Below are 20647 nucleotides of genomic sequence, written 5' to 3' on the forward strand. Positions count from 1 at the left end.
TTTGCCAGTACTTTGCTTCTCTACCAAGTTTGTTTTTATAAGATTCATCTTACTGTGGGTCCTTAATAAATACTGGAGTTTTAATTAAAATGAACCAACATCTTTCTTACCTATGCTTTGGTTGATCACTGCATGTGTTAACAGGCTTAAATCACTTTTCTTGTTCTGTAGAGTTCAATTCCTTCACAGCCTAACACAGAAATTAATTCAAGTGAACTAGCAATGAGAACAAAGGCTGTAAAATAAAGAAACTGTGTCCTCCACTTTGAGATTGAGATTGACTTTTGGCAGCTTGAGAGTAATTTTAAGATAATTTCACCTATTTCTAAATGTTTTCTTCCATGAATTCCATAATCATTCTTTCAAAGAGTGAGTTCCTGTTGGGGTCCCTTCCCCCCTGCCATGGGGCCCTGGGGACAGACACGGGGTTTCCCTGCCCCTGGTCAGCCTCATTCCCCATTGGTTGTTTTGTGTTTGCCTGCGTGGGCAAGGACCCTCGGGTCCCGTGACTGTGATCAGTTCCTCAGCAGATCCCGGCCATGCGGCTGGAGAAATAAACATCTCTGAAACATCTGGCAAGAATTGGCCCACATATCAACATGGGCCTCGTTGTTTGATACATCGTGTTACAGAATCCCCACTGTAACAAATGGTGGAGAATGTTGGCAGAACGATCCCTGATCCCTAAGCGACTGATGTGTGAGTAAGCCCTAGAAATTCTGGATTTCTCTTCTTGGTTTTGTTTTGCTATTCCATATCTAAACTATGGAGGAACCGTGGGAAGACTCTTGGCTCTCTGAGCCGCATATGGACATTTATCTTAAATTTGAAAAGATTCTTGAACAACGATTTGTAAATTTTAACTTAATGCAAGCTCAAAAGGAACTGAAACACTTCCTGGCATGGTTGTTTAAGAACTTTTTCTATGTTTCTTGGGATTTAATTCTTACCAAAGACTTTTGGAACACCGTTTGGACATGGTTAATTTCTGAGTCAAAATATATGCCGATGGAAGAATATTTTCATGAATATTATTTAATTACCGAGACTGTTGAGCAATGTCAGCTGTGTCTTGGCGAAGGGAAGCCTGGCTCAGGGACTGTGTGACCCAGACCACATGGACCGAGTGCTCTGCGAGCAGCAGCGAGGCAGTTCCCGCGTGCGGGTGGAGCCACACGAACTGCAGTGTCGGCAGCAGAGCGAGGCGTGGTGGGAGTGGCGCGACCCAGCAGTGCCCGCCCGGCCCCGCGCAGCGCGTGGTGGAGTGAGCCCCATGGACGCCCGACCGAGAGGGGAGGCAGCGCAGCTGAGAGCAGAAGTGGCAGAGCGCAGAGAGCTGAGCGGCCCGGCCTGGCCCCCGCGGCCCCGAATGCGACCCCGGGAAGAGCACGCAGGCATGAGCAGCCCCGACAATACCAACATGGGAGCGAGCAAAAGAGAAAGCAAAGACACAGCAAGATAGAAAACAGCAGCCACTCGGAAAAAGGAAAAAATCACCGTAGCTAAGGTTTTAGGAATAGTAAAATGGTATAATGTTAAACAAAATTATGGTTTTATAACAAGATGTGACAACCAAGAAGACACATTCGTTCATAGAACTGCTGTTAAAAAGAATAACCTTGAAAAATGCATCCCAAGCTTGGGAGATGGAGAGGTGGTGGAATTCAGAATTGTACAAGGTAGAAAAGGGTTACAAGCAGCAGGGGTCACTGGGCCTGATGGTGTTCCTGTAAAAGGCAGTATATATGCTAAAAATCGTAGTCATGTTAGACAATATCTCCCTTGTAAACCCCCCCTACAGTCTCCCTTTCCTAATCCCACCTTTCCCTTTTACCCTATGTCCTATTACCCCCAGTGTATTTCCAATCCGTTTTTCACCCCATCGTTTCCCCATACAATTCCCTTTCCCTACAACTCCTCTCCAATGCCGAGGGGGGGATGAAAAGGGGAGGGAAGAAATTAAACCCTCTCCTGCCTCAGTTTCCCCACAAAGCATGCTCAGAGAGTCATGTCTCCCTTCTGTCAGCCTTAAGATGTTCCAGAGAATCTGTTTGGACATTTAAAGACTCAGGAGGGTGGCTTGTTTTGTTTTAAAACTGTTCTTGTTATGTTTTCCAGTTGTTTTCAATGTAAAGTTTTAAATCTCTTTTTGTTAAAAATAAATGGGTGAAATGTCGGGGTCCCTTTCCCCCTGCCATGTGGTCCTGGGAGAGGGGCCCTGGGGAGGAGACACAGGGTTTCCCTGGCCCCTGGTCAGCCTTGTTCCCCATTGGTTGTTTTGTGTTCCCCAGCACGGGCAAGGACCCTCGGGTCCCGGATTGTAACAGTTCCTCGGCAGAGCCCCGGCCATGGGGCTGGAGAAATAAACATCTCTGAAACATCTATCAAGAATTGGTCCATATATATTTCTTTTCCATGGGCCTCGTTGTTTGATACCTCATGTTACAGAATCCCCACTGTAACAAGTTCCCTGATGCAGACATGAAGCGCAGTCGTGAAGCCAGAGACAAGTTCATTGTAAAGGTCTCTTAGCCATGGCTAATTATAATTTTTTTAATGAAATGCGTCCATTATTTTGTCCTGCAAATGCCGTCACAGAATGGTGTATGCACAGTGTTGGAATCCTGGCCAAATTCAAACTGGTTTTTTATATGGAGCTGTGCACATTGAAGTAGGGCCCAGTATTTTGATGCGGGAGCTGTCCGAGTAAGTCATCTCAAGACTTTAGACCAATGCAGTCTATCCTACTCTTTGACATTTGAGGGGTATGGGGTTGAGGAAATAAAAAGCAAAAGGGCTTTTTGATAAACTGCAATTATTCTCTGTTCGTAGCCAATTCAATTACATGATTGATCATATTAAAAGCCATTTATATTGATTAATAATTAAGGATATGGAGGAATAAGGATCTGGTTCCATTCAGCAGTAAGGTACATTTGGAATTTAGTCTGTTAAAATATCCAATGGTGTGAATGGAAGTTTGTAAATGTTACTGTGCCAGACAGGACTTTGGCCAAGTCAAAACCAAAAGGGTAGTAGGGGAATGTATTTACTATCTGTATTTTGAGAGCATGTTTTGGATGGGTTCTGCATAACAGAAGTAATTGAATTGTTGATGACACTGGGTAGTTGCTGGTATTTCAAGATACACTGGCGAGGAATACAAGTAAAGAATGGGTCTGGCAGTTGAAACAAGCAGTGGTGACAGGTATGTGATGTGCCAACTCTGGGACTGTCTGGAGCTGGAGTGGAACACAGGGTCTAATTCATGGCCACTGTGTGTGAATGCTCAGAATTAAGAGCAGGATTTTTGGAGAGCTTCAGTTTTTTCTATCTGAAACATAAGGATGTTGTATCATTTTCTTAGAGATACTGAGAGGATTCTTAAGTTCGTTTCTAAGTGAAACACTGAGATTTTTTGAGCTAAAGAGTTTATAACTTAAACAGGTGGCTTTTTGTGGGTTGATTTTTTTTTAAATTCTCTAGGTTGCAAGTTCCATGTTTTATTATGCATATATATTTGCATATTTTGACAAAAATACAATTTTCCTGTTTACTATTTAGAACTGTTCCAAATAAAAGTCTGTCTATACTTTGTCATGTTTAAAAGAGAGAAAAAAAATTACATCATTAACTTAGCAACTTTCCTCCTCAGCTACAAGGTACTGTAAGAAAGAAGATGAGGCAGTGATGGAAAGGGATTTGAAATTTTGGCTTTTGACATTTTTGGGTTTTGTTGCAAAAACTTAGGGATCATTCATGAGCACATCAACATAACAATTGTACTGAAGTAAAAAGTGACTTTTGTGTGTTCAGTGACACAGCTGTCCTGATCTGCCTTTTTCAACCCCTGACAATGATATCAGAAAAATTTAAGTTAGGAAAAGACTACTGCAGTACAGAGAAATAGTTTAAAAATATATCTTTTATTTTAAACCAACTTTTTAGGCTAGCCAGTGGAAGCAAACTGTGTAATGCAGTATCTGTTATGCTTTGTTTTTATTCCAGAGCAGAATGAGATGATCAATACTGAAGGTTATGAGAATTTCAATTACATAAAGTGCCATAAAATGATAATTTTGTTTCCATTATGGGTACTGGATTGATACAGAATACACAGCCTTAGCAGAAAAGCTTTTCCTGCTCCTATGCTATAGAAATTGTTTGGTCTTGGTTGACCAAGTCCAAGGATCATTTTTTTTTACGTTGTGGTCTGCATTTTTTAAAAATTAAGATCAGAGAAAGTGCTTGGTTAAATGATCTGATTTAAAAAAATCAAATTTAGATGCTGCTCTAAGGCTAGATCAGCTATACTCAGTATAATCCACCCTTCCAAAGATCTACATGAGAGAAAGATGAGGAAACTAAATTCTGTACATTTTCTAAATTTATTTCTCTTCAGCTGCAAAGTATTGATGCCCTAGGTTTTAACTTTTATATTTTTCGAATTCTGTGCTGCTTAGTGTGTAACTCTGAAGTTTCTTGTGGCCTGTTAACTTCTGCTCTCTTGTGCTAGGTAGACATAACAAAACCTCTCCAGGCTTGCTCTCCAAGGACACCCAGACCGTCCTAGGCCCAAAAGTATAAACCAAAAGGCCTCTAAGGGGGGGGTAAGCTTGGGGAAATTACATCATTAACTGAAGCTTTAATTGGATATGCAAATAAACCAAACCTATAAAAGTGTGAAGAACTTGTGACCTGTTGTCCATCTTAGGATCCCTCTTGGCAATAGCCTCTGGCTCCCTAGGGGGTACCTTTGAAGGCCTTTCAAATAAATACCTACCTTTATTCCCTTACTCCTGTCTAGTCTCTGTTCTACGAGGCCTCTCAAGGCATCAGTTCAAATAAAGTGAAAACAAAGTAAAAATAAATTTTTGGCTTTCAGAGCTTTAACTAATTTGGACTTCATTATTTTTAATCGTTCTCTTTAATGTAGCTGTTGCATCTTAACATTTGGCAACAATTTTTCAATACTCAGCTGAATTGTTTACTTCTTGTTTTTCTTAAAAAAAAAAAAAAAAAAGCCCATCTATGGCTGTGCTTGCCCAAAGTCAGTGCTCTGCAGCCTGTTAGCTGAGTGCCTTAGCACGGGTCTGGCAGAGACATGGGCTGGGAGATCTCGCTGATAGCATCCTCACCTGACTTTGCTGCGAACTGGTTTTTGCCAGCTGGGTGGCAGGGGCACCTCCTCAGAAACCTCTTTTACAGCCTGCTCTGCTGGGTTTATGCCAGTCCTGGACAGCTCTCTGCTCAGGTGACCACCTGTGCTGCCCTGGGACGCTGGTGGGTCTTGTGCGGGCTCTCGCAGAGCTGTCTGGGGCAGTGGCACTGCTGGGGATAGAGCCCATCCTTGGCATTCTTCCTGTCACTTGAGAGTCAGGGTGTTTTACTGAAGTGACTGTGGACATGCAACTCACCTGACTCCTTGGCAGAGCTGAACACAACATGCTGCTCCCTGGGGAACAGAGCTCAGGGAAACTCCCTAGGAAAACCTGCCCTTTGACAGCTCCTTACAGGTGTTAAATTTACTTCGCTGTTTTATATGCTGTAGCACCAAACAAGAAGTGCATTTTTTGGTACTGATTATAGCTATAATATTAACCCTTCTTTAAGACAGGAAATTTAATGCAGATTGGTAAAGTTTGGCCTCAAAATCAACCGAATCCATTTTAAGTTATCATACATTGCTAGAATTATTTACTCATATATACTGTCTTTCAGTCCAGATGTTGCCTGCCTGGCAGGAGCAGTATGCCAAGATATTTTTCTGATGTTGTCCCATGTGTGTGATAAATATATTTGTTTCTAGAGCTGCTGTTTGTCTGCAGCTCACAGAGCATCTGTACCCTGACAAGCTCAGAGATCAAAAAGGGAGACACTGTAGGAAAGAATCTGGACAGCTCTTTTCTTGGAGAAGTTGGGAGCAACTGTAAGGGTTGTTTGTCCTAAAGCAATTGGTGGAGCAAACTGGGCTGAGGTTGGAAAAGAACAGGCAAATTACTCATCCAGTGATTCTTGCTTTTTCACAGGTGGGTGGGCCTTGCTTGTTTTTGAAATAGTTTAGCCCATGTGAATCAAAACTGAGGTTTCAGTAAGACACAAATCATTACCTAGTCCTTGTGATTTCTACTGACTGCCATCTAGGTCTCTTCCCTGGCAGTGTCACTGTCTTCTCCTCTCATTTGCAGGGCCAAAGTCCAAGCATTTTATTAAGCTATCAATGTTGTTTGAATTGAAACAGGAAAGAGAAATTAAAATCCACCAAAAAATCCCCAACAAAAAGACCTCCAAAGTGCAAACAAAGAAGAGCAAGAGTAGAATTTATCTGCTCAAAGTCCTGTGTGTGTAAGAAACTCGTGCAGTATTGTGCAGGGAGGCTTGCATGCAGCTCTCAAAAATACTTCCCAGGCACACTAAAATTTCCACAGTTCCGCCTTTCTGACTTGACACACCAATGCTGCTGCTGTTCAGCACAAGCTGGCAAACCATCCTGATGAAAGTGGAAGATTGACTTTGCTCTGCTGTAAATATCATTGCCTGTTTACTTGCCCTTGAAAATGCCATGAATACTTTGTTGCTGTGTAATGAAGTATAAGTTATTGCAGTGAGACTATTTGTAATATGAAATGGATCTCAGTAAATATAAAAGCCATGCTACATTATACTTCTTTACAGGCTGTGAAGACTGGAAACAAAGTTCATAGCTTTGGAAAGAGGGAACAAGCCATCAGGAGGAATCCCAATGTTCCTGTGATCGTAAGAGGCTGGCTGCACAAACAGGTATGCATGTGAGCACCTGTTTCTGTTCATATACCTCAATGCAATCATCAAGGAAGACCAAGTGCCTTCCAAGGAACTGAGAAAGCAGAAGCTCGAGTGTTGGTGACACACAGGGCAGTGTTGGGTACTTCCACAGACTTCCATAATGAGAAATTCATGCTTGGCAAGTGTGAAAACCAAGGTTTATGAATGGGTTTGGTTCAGAAAAGGAAACCAATTAATGGACATCACCATCACAGCTCAACGTTAAGGCTATAACTTTATTATCTAAATCTGGTTATTTTCCCTGTTTTATCCTGCTGGCTTGTTGCCATGCTGATCTTGGACTCCCTCAGAACACACTCAGCCTGAGGCTGGCTGTGGAGGCCTTACTCTATCTGCTTGCTTATGCCCTTCTGCCCTGATCAAAGGCTTAATTCCAGTCCATATGCCTTTTGTTCTCTAGAAGTAGGAGGGAGAAAATTACGGGAAGTTGGGACCCATTCACCACACATTGCTGTCACCAAGACCAGTAGCCAGCAAAGACTGGATTATAGAAATTTACCCAGTGAACAGAATTCTGCAGCTGCTGTATCTTGAGCTCTTAAGCTGACAGAAACACATCCTTGAGTATAATAAGTAAATAAAGCTGTTCGTTGTATGAGAATACTTCCCCTGCTTCTAATTTGGCAGCCAGTGTCTCCCAGATTATCACCCCAGAGATCCAGCAGCTAGGTTTAGGGATGGGTAGGAGAAGGCTGAAATCTGAGGCTCACAGTTATGATTTTACATGCACACAAAAGTGGAGTAGCTGCCAGCTCTCTGCTTCCTCCTGAGTGCAGAGATATAATTCTGCTGTGTTCTGCTCTCTGCTCTGTTGACATCCGCTACCCAAGCCCATTAGTTCTCAGGACAGAATCAGAACTCAGACACAGTACGTGTTGCCAGCCTTGTAGCATGAAAATGGGAAGGGAAGAAAGTCCTTCCCTACTGAATTTGACTGCGGAAAGGAGGAGGGCCATAGCTAGAGCGATGTTGTATATCCTATTTTCTTCTGTCCTCTAACCTCTGCTTGTATGCCCTTAAAGCCTAAAGGTGCTTTTTATGCTGCTGGTCTCATCAAAGCCTACTTGAGCTGAAGAAGCTGTACTTGCTTAGGTTATAGTCTGGCAATTTTAAAAGCTTCAGAAATTAATTTCAATGCAAATATTACTCATTTTGACAAGGTTATATATATCTATATCTATCTCCACAGGCATATTATATCATACTTCATTAAAATTTGCACATTATACGTCCTGTTTTATTTCCTGAGGAATATTTGATTAAATTACATTTTAGGCATGGGTAACATATGGTGATTGAATTATAGGATATCATTGCCTGAAATGCACAGCTGTGTAGTGATTTTCATTTTGTACTGCAGGCAATCTTTTTGGAGTTTGTGCCGTCCAGAAACACACTTGGTTTCCTTAGAAAGGAAATATATTCCAAGGAATTTTTATATATATTCCTTGCAGATAAATCTGTATAGATAAAATAAGCATTGGTTGAGTATAAGGTTAATCTGAATGCTGTTTGGGATGAGAGTTTAATTACTTAATGAAAATTAGCAGCTTGAATATTCTGCCCTCATTATTTTATAGCTGGATGTTTTGCCTCTTATCTTTCTTAGTACATAATATTTTGCTGAGATATAAACTATTTGTTTTGCAATTAGCAATCATATTTAGGTAAACGTCTGGTAAACTACTCACTGGATCAGCATTATATCTGTTAACTTTCCTTAAGTGAAAATCACATTTCTTGTGTTTCAGGATAGCTCTGGAATGCGATTATGGAAGAGACGATGGTTTGTGCTTGCTGATTATTGCTTGTTTTACTACAAAGGTGAGTTGGTATCAGCTGTTTTGAGTTAGTCTGAACAGTTCACCTGCACAAACCACGGTGAATGCATGAACTAGCTGAACTCTTCAGATAAAGTTAGCTGTTCTGAGATGAACAGTGAAACATTTGCTTGGCCAGACATCTTAAATGCACAGCAAATTCCAGGCCAGAGTAGGGGAAGCAAAGGATGCTGTATGATTTTTTTTCATGTAATTTATGTTTGGTGCATGCCATGGTTTATGTTGCAGAACATCTGACTGCAATAAATAAGATTTATGCCATCTCTGGTCTGTGTTGTGGTACCTACTTGCTTGCACTTGGACATCTGAGTTTTTTCAGAATGCACTATGGCCAGATGAGGGCATTGGTTCAGCTTTTATCCAAGGGACAAAGTAAGAGTAAGAACTTCTGAATCCAGTAATTCCAAAAAAAAAAAAAAAAAAGGTTAAGTGTGATCTTAGACCAAACTAGGTATTACATAAGTTTATTTTCAAGTCTTCAATACTTTGTGTGCTACAATTTTTGGAAAGCATTACAGAATATCAGACTTGGAATTCATATTTCTAGATGCTTCATTTCTGCTGTTGATCACTTGGAGCCAGCTGTAAGAGAGGATTCCTAATTATAGCAATTAGCCTAGATGGACGGTGCTAAATGGAAGATCCATCATGATATGCAGCCTGTCACAGTTCATTTGGCACAATAAGCTTTATTCTTGAACTGTATTCTTCTGGCCAAACCTAAGAAGCAACATCTACCCACCCACCCCCCCAAAAAAGAAAAAAACTTCAATAAAAACCCAAACTGCTTTAAAAAAAAAAATCTTTTTTCTTTAAAAATAAAGCATTTTTCTGCACTTATTATTGGTGTTGTGCCATAAGTGAATAATTCGAGTCAGAAAGGACTTGAGGAAGTGTTCTATCCCACTGCCTGGTGAAAGCAGGGTCAGGAAAGGAGTCAGCCCAGGTTGCTCAGGGATTAATCAAGTGAGGTGTTGAAAACCTCCGAGGATGGAGATGGCACAGCTTCTTCTTTGCCCTGTGCCCCTGCTGCTCTGTCCTTGGGAAAATGCTTTTCCTTATATCTAGTCTGAACCACTGTTCTTTCTACTTAATGCCTGTTTTCTCTGTGTCCTTAGAGGAGAATGTATTGCTAGCCCACTGAACAGTGCAGGGATTTCAATTCTGGTTTTTGATTCCACAGACAGCAGAGAAGAGTCTGTTCTGGGGAGCATACCATTGCCTAGTTACGTAATATCTCCAGTGGGACCTGAAGATCGGATAAATCGCAAATTTTCTTTTAAGGTACTGTTTGCAAAGCTTATCAGCTAATCATAGTTTATTTGCCTGAGAAAAGCTGCTGTTGTAAACAAGAACATCATCTGTTTTCCTATTTTACTTGTTACTAGTTTTTAAAAGCAGACAGATTTATTGACTGCCTGTTCAAATGTGACATAGCTTTTCTTTTTTTTGCTTATGAATTGACATTCATGTCTGTTACTTTGTAAGTGTCCTTAGAGCTTGATGAAGTGTCTGTGAGTAAAGAGCCTGTTTCTAAAATCAGAAATTAGTATTGACAAGTTGTTCCAGTACTGTTTACAAATTGGAAGAAAGGTTGTCTAATTTACTTTGTAATAGAGTCCTTGATCTCATAATGGACTGATGTCTGTTTTGTTTTGTTGTGGTTTTTTTAAAAAGAAAAGAATCAAATCAGTTCTCACAGTTAGAAAATGACAACTTAGTCATCCTAAGTAATACGGATTTTTAAAGGAGAAAGTACTCGTTCGATATAGTTTGAGGGTGGTTTTGCGTTTTTTCTTTTTCTAAAAATAAATATAATTGTATAATTTACAATTCTAGTCTTTGTTATAAAAGCCCATGGATATGAAATAAAACATACACTTCTTGATAGTGCAGAAGCCTGACTCCAAATGATTGTCTAAACTGCAGCACTTAAGCAAAGTTTAGAAACTTCTGTCCCTGTGGCAGATTTAAAGTCAGAGCAGAACTTGTTTTTCTATCAAGCAAATGAGTTATTTACTTTAAAAGTAATTTACAGATCAGATTTCAATCAGGCATCCTTTAGGAGGTCTGGAAATCTTTATTTAAATATTTTCTGTGCTGAAATTATGAAGAACTTCTGATTTTCTCTTGCATTTTGATTTTTTGAGGTATTTTAAAATTAAGACTGCCTTTTATTACTTTCAGTTCTATGTTCAAGTGGATACTGGTTTGAAATTTATTGAACAAATATTAACTTGGGAAATGTGTTTAAAAAAGACCCAGTGCACTTTGTGGAAATGTTTATTGTACTTTTTCAAATGCATTGAACATGAGATATCAGGATAAAGCTACAAAGAAATCTTTGTTTAAGAAGTGTTTACTGAGTGTGATTCATAAAGCCCTCTTTTTCTAGAGCCTTTTCCTAGGAGGAAGCACATACTGAAAGAGGGGAACTCAATGTACTCTTCTAGGCTTCTCTGCTTTTTATTTTATTCAAAAGTGTTTACACACATGCTCTTGAGTCACCACTGGCCAAGGGAGAAGAATCCATGGTGTAATCATGGTTAAACCTTTCCAGAAGCAAATGCAGACTTCCCCTGTTCCTTTTAGGGTGTGATATCTATATGAGCTCTACCAGGTACTCAATCTGAGTCTTTTTCTGAAAATATTATGAGCCAGAAAGCCGAGACTTTCAACACAGGATCATTACTGAAAGGTTGATATAGATAGAAATAGGGTGTTGATAGCAAAAGAAAGTTTATGCTAGAAATTTCTGTAAAAAAACCGACGTTACATATATCAGTTTGTCAGGCCGGTTTTAACTCTGCTTTAGGTGTTTGATGATTGACTGCAGGCTGGATGCTGCAGTTTGGTATTATTTGGACCTAGCTCCGAGGGCAGTAGGAAGATTTTGTACAGTTGCTGTGGTATGGAGCCTGTCCAACATTGATGTTCAGTGGTCACGGAGTCGGCTGTGGGCACCCCGCAGCAGGAGCACGCCCGTGCTGGCATTCCATCACTCAGCAGCCATTACCTTTATCTCATCTCTTCAGAGCACCTCGAGACCCAGAGCACAGATCGACGTTCTGTCTCACAGCGTAGCGCAGCCAGAAATAGAACACACGGGCAGATTAAGCCCAAAACAAAGAGAAGACTTTTTTTGCATTTAAGACCTGAATGAGTGGGAGAATGCACCATGACACTTTTTACATTTGGCCTGTTCTTTATTGCGATTGTTGCAAATCTTCTGTTACAACAGAGGGGTTGGCTCCCATTTGAAGTGGTAGTGAGTTTGGAAGCTAGCGAAACAGTAAAACTGCAAAAAAATTCAACTCTCGTGTTTGCAAAACTAGAGGAAGGAAATCTGCTTAGCAAATACGTGGATGCTTTTTGCATATGATTTGGTTAGAAGGAGGCTTGTAAAATACATGCTCACTGGGGCCTGTGTTAAATCCTGCAAACTGTTAAAATGTGTGCTGTAGGAATTCTCAAAATCCTTTTCCTTTCATCACCTCCTGAGGTCCAACTTAAGTTTTTGTCTCTCTTTGGGTCTTCAACAATTATAGGCCTCCAGAGCTGCATACAGGCTTTTGAAAAGCCATCAAACCCCTACTTTGAAATGTAACAGTATGGGAGTTTAATTTTTTCGTTTAGAAACTGTGCTTTTAAGTATCTATCTTGATACAATTTTTGACAGTTGACAGTTTTTTCACTTCCTTCATTTGTGCCAAGCAGAGTGCTGTGACCAGCTGAAAGCCACTGTCACTAAGCTGTGTGTGAGCCTAGAACTCGGGATCCTTACTGCATTATTTAGTTCAGCAGCTCACATCCTAAACATATTTAGTTAATCTAATTGCTGCATTTTAAAATAGTAAGTTTTTGTTGGTACCAGTATGAGTGAGCACAAATTCAGTGTTTAGACTTTAATGTGAAAAGGCTTGCACAACATTAGTGTATATAGCTGGAAATACTTCCTGTGATTAAGAAAGAGCTGACTGTACTTTGTAGTAATACAGTAGTTTTAAACAGGAGTAATACCAGTTTAAGAAGGTTCATGTCATCACAGTCTCTTTGGAGGCCTTGTTGTCCTCAAACATGAAAATTATTTTTAATTGGTCTTACTTACAAATGGAAGAATTTGTTCGTCGCTTAGACCTGCTGAGACCAGGGCAAACTTCTTATCTGTTTCTTTGATCTCACTGGTTTTCCTACCAAAAATTTGATGTAGTTTATTCCATTATGTTCTCTGAATCAGTGTTGCTTCCTTAGGCTCCCATATTGCTCTGGGTCTGAGGAGCCAGGTGAAGAAATGCCAAATGTTGTAAATTTGAGAGGTGCTGTTTTCAAATTTGCAGGAGGGGAGGGTTCAAGCTTCTAGAAATCCTTAAAAAGCTCAGTATTATTTAAGGGTGAAAGATGAGTTAGATCATAGTGGGCTGTTGTTGAGTTTGTAGTGAAGGTTCAGAGTAATAATTCAGTTTTTGCTCAGAAATGGTTCATAAATATCAAAATTAAGGAGAAGGAGGAAATTTCTGTATATTATAGCTCATTGACAGAACTAGCTTTAAAAGATTACAGTTATTAGAAAACTGTTCCTTTCCTCATCCCTTTGTTCTATGAACGGTGGCTTCTTTTCCCCTAGGTATTTTGAACAAGTGGATGTGAACAGCTGTAGGCATTAGTTACTTTTAGTACAGTCTTTTGTTAAGTGTTTTTTTTTTTTTTTTTTAAACATGAATCTTTTAATGATTTTAACTTGTTTAATTTTTTGTCCTTGTCTTGTCCTGTTGATATGCTCTTGGGGTTTACTGTCCATTTCTCCTACTGTGCACTATGGGAGAGAGACTGCTTTTCTTCTCAATCTATCCACATTAAGGAGTCTGAATGCATGAATAGGTACCAATATTATTTTTTCCCTGTTGTGTGTATGGTGTACATGTGGGCATGTGCTGTGTTTTAGGCTTTTTAGTATGCTGTAGCCATCCTAATAGCTTTGGCTTTAAAAAAAAATCCCAACCCAAAAGTCCTGCTAGCTTCTGTCTGCCAGCAGGGACAGCTGCAGGACATTGGCACGAGGTGGCTTTCTTGCATATAAACCACACTACTAATAAATAACTGAAATCAATTGGAATTTTACCTTGACCAGTGTTATGTATTGCAAACTTCAGGATCTTGTGGTTGTTGATAATCGCACACCATCTCTGTTATCCCTTCTGAAGCCGGGGATGTTTACGGCTGTGAGAGCTTCAGTCTCCCAAGGGAGAGTGGTGCAGCACAGTTTACATTTTGATACTGTTTTCACCTACAGCCTCTTAGGCAGTGCTTGCAGCTCTGTTGAAAGGAAAACCTAAACTACAAGTGGGTTATGTTGATCAGGGTGTACAGATCAATTAAGACAGCTGTTAAATCCATTTGTTGGTGTGGTATGCAGTCTCTGCAGATAGTTACGAAAATTCTGAGTTTTTAAAGCAAGTGTAAAACCAGTGAATGGTTGGCTCCTCCTGCATCATCTGGAGTGGGACATGCATAGTCTGCTTTGCTGCAGGAATCAGTTCACTTTTGAATTTTAACACCTTCTGTGGGCTCAGCCTGCTCCGTGAAGGAACTCCTCTGTAGTCATACTACGTAATGTGTGGTCTCACATTAAAACGACCATTCTCCTTTATATCTGGAGCTGCCAGTTTTTCTTCTCTTCATACCCTGGATGGCAATCATAAATTGTAGTGAATTAATGCTTCTAAATCATACTTGCTTTGAGCATTCTAGTGTTCTAAAAATGGAGAAAAAAAGACAACCCCCAATAACAACAAAGAAAAACCAAAGAACTCAACCAGGCAAACACGAACAAAGTTCTTTGATTCCTAAATACGTGATTGATCAGAGCTATTGTTTAACGTGTGTAAGTCCTGTTTTCCTGTGTTCGGGTAGGCAGTTAATGGTGGGAATTGAGAAGAAACCACCTTGCATTCATTCCCTTTGCACCAATACTGTTGGGAAGTGGAGACTCTTTCCAACAGGAGAGTCTTGACTTCTTTATGTAACCTTTTCCTTCTCTTCCTTCTCCTCCTCCTCCTTTTTCTAGCTGGCTGTTCTACTTCAGTCTCCAGTTTTCAAAACAAACTCAGGCATCCGTGCTTGAGGCGCAGAAGGGAAAGGCCGTGTTTCACACATTCGGGAGAACAGCCTGCCATAGGAAGGGAGTAAATTCTGCGCAGAACTTATTTAAAAGCACTGTAATAGCAAGCACATATTTTGCTCTTTGGAGTTGTTGATAAGAAGTCTCTAAGGTTATGGTAATTTGGGAGTTTCAGGGTAAACAACTGAAGTTATAATGTTTAGGGAAGGCTGCACTGGATTAAATAGCCTGGGTTTTGTCAAAACTATTGTTGTGTTTCTGAAGCCATCTATGATTGTCTCTACAATCATTTTTTAAAATTTGATTTAGAATAATGAGGGGGAGAAGATTTCACCAATATAAAAAGAACAATTATTTAGGCAGGATTTGCAAAATACATTTACCCTTTAAAAACAGATGTAACCAAATCAAAAATTGGATGTAATTATTTTTATCTTTTTAAAAAACCCTGTGTCAGCAGTATTTAATGCTATTAGTTTTTGTGTGTGATAGCAGGCTTAGTTTTATAAAAACAAAGTTTAAATTACTAATTTGATTTTAATATCATTACAAGAGCTTCCAAGCAGGGTATACTGTCTTCAATTTTTTTGGAAAGTAAGGAGATGAATCTCTCTCTACTAATCTGAAGTGTATCAGGACTTACATCATTTGGTAATATTTATACTGTTGCTAATTCAAATGTGGGTGAGATTTGATTAAATTCAACTAGCCTAGAGTTACAAAGATATTCCATATTGAATCCATTTGAATACTGAATATATTTATAGAGGAATTGCCCAGTACCTCTAGTTTGCAGTGGAATTTCATGGAGTATTTTGGTGTGCAGAGATAATCGCCATTATTTTATGTGCTGTGATAATTCTATCAGTATTACTAACTTTTATCAGTAAGTCTTGTGACTTTGCAGCTAATATGTGTTCAAGTGCATGCTTTAACCAAAAGATCTTAACATGCATTATAATTGATTCTTAAATAAGCAGTTCAATTGCTTATACTGTAAGATTTTTGTCTGTGTTTTGTCTGAATAGATTTCTTTATTAAATGAGCTGGGAAAATTGACTTGCTGATGCACGTCTCATTGAGAATTTCTTAAATTTGTTTAGTATAGGGATTTCTTCTATTTGTTTAGTCCAGTATTTATGGCAAATTAAATATATCAATTAAAAGAAAATGAAAGGCTGAAATTTCCTACTGTGAAAATCAGAAGCACTGGGCTTTCAGCTTAATAGTTCTACAAAGAGGCAGAGGAATTTCAGTAAAAATTGGAGTGCCTTTTGAGTCTGCTGCACTTATTGTGGTAGATAATTTACACCAAATTCAAGAAACAGTCAAGGAATCTGGAAAGTTGTTTTTAAGTACGTTTTTTCTAGGAAAAAGTGAAAGAGCTGTCTAACTTCTATTTCTTCTTTTTCCTTCCAGGCTGTTCACACAGGTATGCGGGCATATATTTATAACAGGAATTCTGTCATTGGCTCTCAGGCAGAGCACACAGGGATGCGGACGTACTACTTCAGTGCTGACACCCAGGAGGACATGAACGCCTGGATCCGGGCTATGAATCAGGCTGCTCTCATGCAGACACGTTCCTCACTGAAGAGGCAAGTTCCACTCAGAAACATTCAAAATAAATTTAATGTATCTTACATAAATCACGCCCTTGGTGGTTATTTGACGCTGCTGTTTGTAAATATTTGCATAAAACTCTTTCACGTTTTAAAGAAATAATTGTTTTCCGTTTGCATTCTGTTGCAAATCGGTTAACTGATATTAATTAAGAGAACCTGGTGTTCAGTATTTGTGTATGCATGCAAATTGTGTGCCCACATTTAGTGACCTGGATTAATTTCTCTCTATGTATAATATTTTAGGGAATTTCAGGTAAGAAGCTCCAGTTTCTGTGGGCACATTCATACACTTGCAGCAGCCAATTGGCAGCCTTTGGGAGAAAGAGGTAAAAGAGAAAGAACAGAAGTTTAATGAGTTGTTTCAAATGAGTGTTTAGAACTAGGATTGAAGTGCTGTTAAGGGGGAAAAGAATGCTAAAGATGGGTAAATCATAAGTGCACAGAGTTAATGGATGTCAACTAATTTATGCAGGTATGAACTGATTATGAACCAATTCAGCTGTGCCAAAATGTGCTTCCAGTTTTTTCCTTTTCTTTAAATTGATGTAGCCTTCTTGATGTTTTGGCGTTGGAATGTGACTCTTTCCCTACACCTCCATGTGAAGGAAGACTGTTCAGAGACAACCCTGCTTTAACCATTGTGGCTGTGAGGCTTGAAATGTTACGGTGCAGTTTCTCAGAGTATCTGACACTGCTGCTCTCTGTTGGCCAATCAAATATAAGCAAAGGATCAACATCTCTTCCAGAGCTTTACATCCTATTTGTGTTAAGGCTTTCTACATTTAATTTAAATTCCAAGAAACAAGCTGGTACCTGCTTTTTTCTTCTTTATCTTCTTTATAAAGACAGGAATAATTGAAAGAAAAATTGGGGGAAGCCTGGCACATTGGAAGTATTGATCCAGTGTCCTTCCTCCTAAGTAGACTATTCATTTCTAATTAGACTGAAGTGAAAACAATTTTGTCATGGCACTTACTCAGAACTTACTTTCCATAAAGCTCTAAAGAAGCTGAACTTAGTTTCAGAGATGAGGTGCTACCCTGAGATCAGCGATAACCCATTACATTGTGAGAGAAAAAAATGTTGTTGAGAAGCTTATTGTTATGAGGAGATGAAGAAAATTGCAGCTGAAGTATGTAATGCGTCAAAAGCAACCTGAAACCTTTAGAATCCTCAGACATTTTATAGCTTGTTCAAAGTTTAATATCAAGATTTCTGTTATTTTTTAGGCAGTAAGGTAAATAAGTAAACTAGTAAACTAATGTGCACTGCAGCATGGAGCAATTATTATTTTTAAGGAATAGCTCCCCGATGGAAATTCCCTGGGCAATAGTCCTGACTCAAATGTAGATATTGCTGTGTTCTCTTGGCCAGAAATGTCTAGTCCCTGAGGCAGCTACAAAGATGTGAAAGACTTTTTCTATATTTTGCCATGAGCAGTTGGCAGCTTAGTTTTGGTTTTTTGGCTTTCAGTGTTTCCTAGGATAGGAGGATTTTTTTGACGTACAGCTTTTTGTACATAACATTATGTTGAACATTTCTTTCATACAATACTAGTATTTTTGGTCATTTTTACAGATGTGTATAAATAATTTCTGCTTCCTTGACAGCACAGTAAATGTAACTTTTGTCTAACTCGGATGACAACTGATTTTTTTTTTAGCATATTTGTCTTAACATGCCAAATTTATCACGGTCTGCAGACAGTGATTTTGTAGGTATCCTTTCTAAAAGAGCAGCAAGGCCACACCAGCTTTCCACAATTAAGCAGTGTTCATTACTGACATGCATTTTCTTTTCAGAGAAACTGAAAAAGTGGATCAGCAAGCTGTTCCCCAAGTCAATCATGTGAATGCCTGCAAAGAGTGTGTGAAGGCAGAGATTACAGACACAAAAGAAGGTTATCAGAAATCAGCTGAAATGCTTGGTTATGATAAGCGTGAAGAGATAAGAAGAGAAAAGGAGGAGGAGGAGCGTTACATCCACAGAAAAGAAACTCTGGAAACCAAAAAGGGCAAGGCTAAGCATGCGTTAACAGAAGCTGATTCATTATTTCCAGACTTAACGAATGCATCGTGGTCCCAAGTAGCTCAGCCTCAGCCAGCTGAGAAGAATGGAACGCTTCCTAGTTCATTGAGTGCTGGCCTAGTGGAGCAGAATGGTACTGGCTCGTATAAAAGAGGGTTTGTTCCCAGAACAAATCCAGATAAGCAGTTTCAAAGAAAAAGTAACATGGCTCAAGTGGAGCACTGGGTAAAAGTCCAGAAAGGAGATACAAAAAGGTTAGTAATAGGCCCATCTTTAGCTAGATTGCCAAGTGACATTTTCGTAAATGAAAGGAAAATGTGTGTTAGTAATACCTTTGGTGCAAATCAGAACAATATTTTACGGAGACAATGTGTAAGAAAACTTACTTTTTCCTTCAGTGCAGAATGGTATTTTTCAGGGATTTATCTCACGGGAAAGCCGATATGGGATTGGCTAATCAAATCCCTTTAATGTTGTCACAGTACTGCAAACAGAGTAAGTGAGATTAGCATGCTGTTTTATTTTCCTTCTTTTAATCACTGTGGATGCTTAAAACTTCTTAAAATTTGCTTAAATTTTGAAGAGCCGGAAAGTGAAGTGCAACCCTCAGTTACCTCTTATTCATAAACAACCGCACAATATAAATTACAGATAATTGTTTGTTTTCCACTTTAAAAAGTAAAGAATGCTGATTACTTTCCTTTTCCCTTCTGTTCCTGTTCCAAACATCCATTCACTCCTCTGTGTCAGATCACTGCACTCAGATTCACAGTGTGTGTATCACATATTGAAACGTCTCCATATATTCATTTAGTTAATGAAGAGGTCCTAGTATGGTCTCCAGGATTCTCCTTTCCATTTTCAGTCCCTATAAACTATATAAATTGCACCAATGGGTGGAATCTGCACTGGAATGCTTTTGTAGTTTGAAAATGTTGTAATTGTTTTGCTTTCAAAGTCTGCAGTCAGATTAAGTACCAGTTGGAAAAATGAAGTGATGAATATGTGCGTCTGTTCAGAACGTCACCTTGTGTCAAGTGGCAGGAAAAACAGTTGGGCTTGATGCTACTTGTGAGGATTTTTCAAATATGCTTAATCTACTGAATTAGTGTTTCATAAATCTGCTCAAATCTAATTATAGTATAAACAAACAAGAGACACTAGCATGTGGTTTTTAGGAGGGAGAAAACATTTTGGGAGTTTTTAAAATGGTTTTTGAAGCTAGCATTTGTCAATTTGGAGCCAGTAAGAAGTTTAAGGCTTGCTAATTTTGTGTGGAAGTTCGTTCTTCTACTCTTTTATCTTTGAAATTACCCTTGAAGAAGCTTTCTTACTATTTGATATCATTTAGCATCTAGACTGCTAGAGTCAATTAAATTCCATCTTTTTTGCTTGGATATCAATCAGTGCTTCCCAGAAGAATATCAGTTTAATGAAAAAAAGTACTTGGTAAGTTAGTTCTTATTACACACATAGATTTACCTGAAATAATGCAGGAAACGATTGAACTAATGAGCTAATGCTTAAAACGCTTCTGTTGGTGTTTTGTTACATCAGAAGTACTGGCAGTGACAGGCTTGACTGATATCTAAATAAGTATGATTTTCTTCCTAATTACTCGTTCCAGTAAATTAACTTTAGGGGTGTGTATCAGGTGCAGTGTTAAGATAGTGTTGTTGCAGGTGCCAGGCTTTGTTCCAGATAAAACCAGCTACCTCAGCTGGAGCTGCTAAGTGTTCAGTGAAAATAAAGATAGATGTATGTGTATGTCTATGTATATCTGTATCCAGATATAGAGATCTAGATCTATTTCTGCATACACATATCTCTAAAAATGTCTATTTTGGCTCAGTTGACCTTGTTTTCTTTGCCTTTTCCTGACAAATGCCATTATATTCTCTGTGTTCAGAATAAATTGCATGTTACCTTCCCAAAGACTAAGAGATCCATCTTTTAAAGGGCACTTTCAGCCTGCTGAGGTTGCTGCAGTGTAGTTAAATGAAGGATAGAAGTGGAATGTTAGTTGTCAAATATATTCCTGATTGCATGGTATAGAAATCTTAAGCTAGAGATGATAATTTGATTGACATTCCATTTTGATTTTAGTAAGTGGTAGTAGACCACTTAATTTTTTAATGCTCCATGTTGACTGTTATTCCAGCTGAAATGTTACAAATAGAGAACCTCTGAGGATTCAGAAGGCTGGATAA

General features: G+C 39.1%; 1 protein-coding gene across 3 annotated transcripts in view; it reads left to right on the top strand.

The window, feature by feature from the left end:
* The window catches only part of PLEKHA7 (pleckstrin homology domain containing A7), a 152725-nt gene that overhangs the window by 96992 nt on the left and 35086 nt on the right, over positions 1–20647 (top strand). For all 3 annotated transcript variants that reach the window (XM_039552477.1, XM_039552478.1, XM_039552479.1), the window contains exons 6-10: positions 6676–6780; positions 8577–8649; positions 9850–9950; positions 16204–16382; positions 18212–18691. In XM_039552477.1, the coding sequence (XP_039408411.1) occupies positions 6676–6780; positions 8577–8649; positions 9850–9950; positions 16204–16382; positions 18212–18691 (938 nt within the window). The remainder of the gene's footprint in view (positions 1–6675; positions 6781–8576; positions 8650–9849; positions 9951–16203; positions 16383–18211; positions 18692–20647) is intronic.

Source organism: Corvus cornix, chromosome 5 (genome assembly GCF_000738735.6).
Source record: "Corvus cornix cornix isolate S_Up_H32 chromosome 5, ASM73873v5, whole genome shotgun sequence".
In the NCBI taxonomy this organism is placed as follows: Eukaryota; Metazoa; Chordata; class Aves; order Passeriformes; family Corvidae; genus Corvus; species Corvus cornix.